This window comes from Gavia stellata, chromosome 32 (genome assembly GCF_030936135.1).
Source record: "Gavia stellata isolate bGavSte3 chromosome 32, bGavSte3.hap2, whole genome shotgun sequence".
In the NCBI taxonomy this organism is placed as follows: domain Eukaryota; kingdom Metazoa; phylum Chordata; class Aves; order Gaviiformes; family Gaviidae; genus Gavia; species Gavia stellata.
Genome location: NC_082625.1, coordinates 2,350,194 through 2,356,418, shown reverse-complemented (window position 1 = coordinate 2,356,418; position 6,225 = coordinate 2,350,194). Strand labels below are relative to the sequence as shown.

Here is a 6,225-nt window from a genome sequence, read left to right as displayed (position 1 = left end):
CAGCACAGGCGTTCCTGTGCTTTGCTATGGCGTCATCCCACGTCAGACTGAGACCTGATGGGCTCCGGGGTCTCCGTTGCTGCTCAAGGTCAACCCTTGACAGCAAAGATGAAGGACTGGTTAAAGGAGCCCTGTGCGAGGCCTCGCTGCCCCTGGCAGGAGGCTAACGAACCATGGTGCAACGAGCCCACAGGCTCAGCCGTGTGTGCCAGGCTCTCACGGCACAACCAAGCGGTTTTTCTCTGAACGGAACAGGAAGCAGTTTGCGGCAATTGCTGTCCTTGCAGCCATCGCTGGTTCAGCAGCTCTCCGGGCCCCCGCACCAGGCAGTTTGAGGTCCACAACGCCCCGAGCGATTCTGCTGGACCCTCCCAGAGCCCAGAGCCCCACGAGGGTGGGAGCGAGCGTCGGGGCAGCACTGGGGCCGCCACCGAAGGAACTGCAGCATGGGAGAGGCGGGTTTGTTTGTGCCGTCGGAAAGGGGAAGCGGTGAGATGGTTGAGCCAGAGGCCCCCGTGAGCAAACCAGCCCCACAGCTGCTGCTTCCCCGATGAGTCTCTGCTTCTCGCTTTGCTCCAGCAACCGGAGAAGAAGCCGGGGCTGTCAGGTGCAAGCGTGCACGGGGAACCCACCGGAGAGATGCCTCCAGCCCTCAGGGTAAGTCGTTCTCTGCACAAGCTCCATCCCACGACGACGGGGTTGTCACTCACCTTCCTCAAGGCCTTGCGAGGAAGCAGCTTGTCCCGAAATCAAAAGTCCAAGTGCTGGGGTTCGTTCAGCCTCCCCCCTGCACATGCTTGAAGGCACAGTGTGTCCCCATGGCTGGCTCTGGGGCAGGGCTGGGGTGGCTGAACACCCTACGGCTGCTGCTGTCGGCTCCTGCTGCTGCTGTGCCACAGCTGAAGGTTTGCAAGGACACCTTGGCACTGCCCACAGCTGGGTTTGGGCTGGGCACAAGAGGGGTCCACGCCCAGGTCCCCCAACTCCCCTTCCAAACTGCCCACTCCAGGGCTGGGCACCCGTGTTATCGCGGAGATCGAAGCCGAGGGGATGTGGGGAGGGTTGTGCTGGGCAGATGACGCTTTGGGGTTTGTGGTCAGGCGAGGGAAATGCTCTTCACCACCTTCCTTTGCACCACACCAGCCCAGCGTGGGCTCCATGCCGTGGAGGTGCCTGTGGCCATTCCCAAACCGGCTGGGCTCTGCTCAGCGAGGCAACAAGTGTGCGGTGAACAGCGGGGAGAAGGTTCAGTCTGGCCCAAGAGCCCAGCAGCCGCACAGGGGTAAAACTCGGCTTCTTCAGCCTCATCGAGGGGTTGGGAGCAACGTTTGGAGCCGGTCTGGGCTGTGGGGCTGGTGCCGATCGGGAGCAGTGGGCTTGGAGACCTCAGGGTGGAGAATTTGGTCTCTTGGGGCAGCTTGAAGATAGCTCCCACCTACCTCCCAGCGTGGGAGAGCTGAGAAGGACTTGGAGAAAGGTCCTTGTCAGGGAAAGGAGACTTGCTGTGAACTGCAAGATGATGCTGATGTTGCAGCGGGGCAGGGTCTCGTGCCTTCCCTTGCAGAGACTGTGCTTGGCACTTGACAATGATGCCGAAGGTGCAAATATCAAGCCTGTGGTCTTAAATCTTACCCTACGTTTCGCAGGTGAAGGTTCTGCCCCTGCAGAACAGCCTTAAAGGTGGAGGTTTGTCAGGCATGAATGGAGCAGGGAGTCTTTGGCAGAGAGGGGAAGGGGATTATGGTGTGTTCACAGCTTTTCTGTTTCTATCTGCGAGCCTCAAGCAGCGTTCAGGGGCTGTGTGTGCTCCGGGGCCACTAATCCCCGGGCCCCGCTGCGGGAAGTCACTGACCCGTCACACAGGTGGGAACGCCAGAGACCAGGAATTTCTCTCTGGCTACAGCTTCCATCAGCTGATACTTCTGACAAAACACTTGGCTTCTCCACTCCCCCCTTGGCAGCCCCTGGGCTGCAGCCTGCAGTGCTGCCTTAGACCGCGCTGAGCTCTGCCGTGCTCTCCGCTGTCGTCTCCTGCTTGGGGTTATACCTTGCCCAGGGCTCAGAGGGCTCCCAAATGTCAGACTCGCTGCTCAACCACTCCTGGCCGTCATTCTCGAAGCGCTGGAAGAAGAGATGGTCCTTTAAGCGAGGTAATGGCCTTGTGTGCGGGGAGAGCGGTCTGAGCCGTGTGTCGGGAGGTGGGCTGCTGCAGGGCGGTCGGGAGAGCCGGTCCCGGACGAGCAGGTAGCAAAGAACGCTGGGGTCCCCGGGCAGAGCGTGGTGTTGGGCGCACCCCGCTCCTCTCTGCAGGGGACGCTGCGTAAGTGTTGGTTAACGCTTTTCCTTCCGTTTCATCTTCTTTTCAAGGCACATTAATACTTTTAGGAGCTGGGTAATGGGTTAAATATCAGCCTTCTGGTTTTGTAATAAATTTGTTTCGTTGCTGCCAGTGAGCTGGAGGTCGCGGTGTTTGCAGACAGCTGTCTCTGCACGGCTGCCGGCTGAGGGCTGAGCCTTATGTCGAGAGTTTGGTGTTTGAGCAGATGCTGGGGAAAAGATTCCGCCAGTCTTTCAGAGCGGGCTGACGAGCAGAGCCCCCGTGTTCGGAGCACAGTCTGAGCCGTGGCGGTTTGTGCGGCACCAGCTGGGCTTCACGGTGTCCGACAGCAGGGACGGGAAATGCCAGCAATGGTGTGAACTGGCTTCATTCCTGCATGCAGTGCTGTGACTTGGGAAAGAGGGAAGTGAGAGCCCTGGGAAGTGGGATGTTTGCAGTCCCGGAGGAGCCGGACGCTGCTGTCCTCACCTGCAAACACTGCCTTCAGGCTGATGCTTTCGGGTGCCTTTATCTGTGGCATTAGAGCTCTCGATATGCACCAGTGCTTTCTCCCTCATTATTCTCCCCCTGCCCCTGGTTCTCTTCCGATGTGGATGTGCAGGAGAACAAGATCCGAACTGAACAGTCAAAGGAAAGTTAATTCAGAGCAGGAGGCCGGGTCGTGCAGGCTCTGATGTGAATTGAACCTCAAGCAGCTCCCCCGAGCCTCGGCTAGGACACCCCACTCCAGTCTCCCCAGTGCCGTGCCTGCTGGGGCGGTTATGGGCTCACTGGGAAGGCTCAGGTGGGATAATTTCTATAATATATAAATCAGCCTCACAGTGCTCACAAGCGCTGACTGCTTTGGAGCGTGTCTCGGTAGAGCCCTCTCCCCCCCGCCTGTGCTTGCAGAGCTGTTTGTCCCGCTGGGGCTTCTGCTGCGGGCACAAAACATTCGGGTCTTGCTCAGCTCCTCTCCTGGCACCACCTTTCTGCACCATGGCACTCGCCGGTCCGTGTGGGACCTTCCCTCAGCGCCCGGCAGAGTCACTGGAGGAAGCTGCCCTGTGACTCTTTCTTGTGACTTGGAGGGTATCAGAGGGGCTGCAAATCCCTCTCAGCCCCACCGAGACCCTTCCACTGGGAGCGAGCTGAGGATTGTGCTGGCTCCCCACTCCCCTTCATGCCCAAAACCCAGGCCCCAAAGGCAGCGATAAGACAGCAGCTCGCTGTACAGTATGTTACAGTGGTGGACAGCTTATCTTCTCCCCTCCTCCAGCCCGGGCCGCATGAGCCAATCCCCACCGCTGCCAACGGCCGACGATGTGGGGCCCAGACCAGGCGAAGGACTGCACTTCATCCGATTTTGGCACTGCGAGTGTAGCGCTTGCTTTAGAGAGGTTTTACCCTACAGCTCTGGACACCCGGCAGAGCGGTACGCAAAGGGCAGCTGGTGCGGGGCCAGCAGGGCAGGAGCCAGGAGAAGACTAAATAATTTTTATTTCTTGTCCGTGATGCTCTCCGTGGCTTCCCAACAGTCTCTACCCCTGATTGCTGGGAAATGCCCAGACACGTTGGTCTTTCCTTCCTCCTGGGATCGTTTCACATAGCAGAACTGACCAGTGCCTTTGTCACGCCGCGTTTGGTGTGGCTTTTCCCCGGTGGAAACGCAGAGAGCGTTTGATGCTTGGAGGATGTGACCTGCATGGCGAGAGCTCGCATCCATGTTTCCTCTGATATTTCCCCCGCCAGCCCCAGCCCGGCTCCAGGGTCACCCAGGGACCTGCAGCATCCTGCGCCGAGCAGCAGCAGGCGGGTGAGGACGGGCCATCGCTGGCAGAGCTTGTTCCAGCACTGGCTGCTCTGGGGCTGTCTCCCGCTGTGACACTTGTGGGTGCATCTCCAGTGACCGCCTGTCCGAGGCAGTTGCAGGAGGGAGGTTTTGGCTGTAGAGCTGAAATGGAAGTATTTAACTCTTAGTTGGGCTCCCAGTGGCCTCGCACACAGTTAAAGCAGCAAGGAGTTTTCTTCCTTGAGACAAACCAGCTCAGCTGGCTGATCCCACTGTCCCCACGGCATCAAAACCCCCGAGACCGTCCCAGACTGTCACATGCGGTGGATGCCTGTCACTACTTCCTTCCTCCCCACGCAGAAGCCCACAGTCGTCATGTTTTGCCTGCCGGGAAGCTCTGGCAAAGTGCAGCAGAGCCCCGCTCGTGTGCTGGGACCTGCCCGGCCCCGGCAGCAACGCTTCCTCCCCAGCTCTGCCCTGGGAATTCCTCTGATGAGGCTGCTCCCTGCAGCAATAACCTTTTATGGTTCCCAGCCAGAGGCGAATTAAGCAACTGCAATACCTAATCTGCTTAATGTTCCCCTAAAGCAAACAGAATACGTTCTTGAAAGTGTCATTTTGTCATCCCATCTCCAGCTTCAGCTCAGTAAAGGTGAACGCTGCTGTCTGCCAGTGCCTGGGGAGCCGAGACACCCCGTCCCCTCACCACCATGCTGCAGCTAGACGGAGCACGGGTCCTTCCAAACAGGCTCAAGTCCAGGAGGCTCGAGGGGCTCCAGAGTTTGCCATACTTGCTGACCACCTCGATCATGGATATAGGGATGTTCACAGCCCCCCAGACCCGCCTCCCTCCTGTGCGTGCTCCACGCTGGCCTTTCCTTGCTCATCGTGCCAGAACCTGGTGCCTGAAAACATTTTTTCCCCCGTGAGCCCTTCCAGCAGCCCCCCTCGCCCAAGCGTCCGCACAGCTCGGCTCTATACACGGTGCCAGCCCAGCATCATCCGACTGAGGCATTAGATGCGGGGAGCCCTGAATTGTCGTGTCTGGTGCTCACACATTGCCTAAAATGGTCTCCCCATCGCTGTAGCCCCGTGCGTGCCGCGTGCTGCTGCCTAACGGCCACTGCCGCCGAGTTCACCGGAGGCTGGCTGCAAACCTGATTTATCGCGCGTTGAACGGGAGTGTCTGAAGTCTCTGAGGAGGATATAAGTTGTTTGGTGGGCTTGGAGGGGGTCTGTTGACTGCAGCCTATGCCTTGGCCAAATCCTGAGCCCTGCATGGCGCAGGCAGAGCACAGGGAGTATTTTCCAGGCCTCCAAGGAGCTGACTCTGTTCCAGGGACCCACTCCAGAGCTGCAGACCGGAGCCTGGTGCAGTCCCAGCGTAGCCCTGGCAGGATGGCCGGACCCTGCTTGGGCGGAGAAAACCTCTTTTTTTAGCTCAACCTGCGGGCCGGGGCTCTGGCCTCTGTCAGGCCACAGCGCTTGTCAGCCCTGCAGCTACATCCCTACCGCCTCCCGGGGCTTTGCTGCTTTCTCTGCGGGTAGTTCGCTGCTGCAAGGGATGGCGAGGGCAGGGAAATCTTTTTCATCCTTCCTTGGACTTGTTAAGAGGGGAAGCACCATTTCTCCTCGCCCCTGCTTGCTCCTCTTGGGTCCATTCTACCTTAGCCTTCATCCCAGCCGGTTTTGGGGGTTCAGTGGCTTTTGCTGTCCACTGACACCTTTGGCTGCTCTGTTTCCTACAAGCTCATGCCAAAACCTGCACTGGTTGAAATGCATATTCACTTCAAAATGCTGATTTTTGTTTGCCGGCTGAACAGAAGCAATCCAGGTGCATCTGAGGAAACCAAAGGTGATGCTCAATAGCTCGCTAAACCTCTGCCAGTTTTACAGAGAGAGCGTTACAGATGTGGCTCGAGGACACCCTGGGCAGGAATTTGTCTATTAATTACAAATTTCTTGTGAAGTAAATTCTACAACCTTGCTAGAAAGCCTGCTTCAAATTTTCCCTGCTCTTATAGTTAAAAAACCCTTAATTAAAATAGCGCCTTCACAGAGTGTTTTCTTTCTGTATTATTTATAGACCCTCACTTGAAATTACTGCGCACATTTA

General features: G+C 57.8%; 1 protein-coding gene across 1 annotated transcript in view; it reads left to right on the top strand.

Annotated features, from left to right (window-relative positions):
* Positions 1–2,074: 2,074 nt before the first annotated feature.
* ARHGEF18 (Rho/Rac guanine nucleotide exchange factor 18) overlaps positions 2,075–6,225 on the top strand; it is a 46,649-nt gene continuing 42,498 nt past the window's right edge. Inside the window, exon 1 of the mRNA XM_059831736.1 lies at positions 2,075–2,150. Coding sequence (XP_059687719.1) covers positions 2,075–2,150 — 76 coding nt within the window. The remainder of the gene's footprint in view (positions 2,151–6,225) is intronic.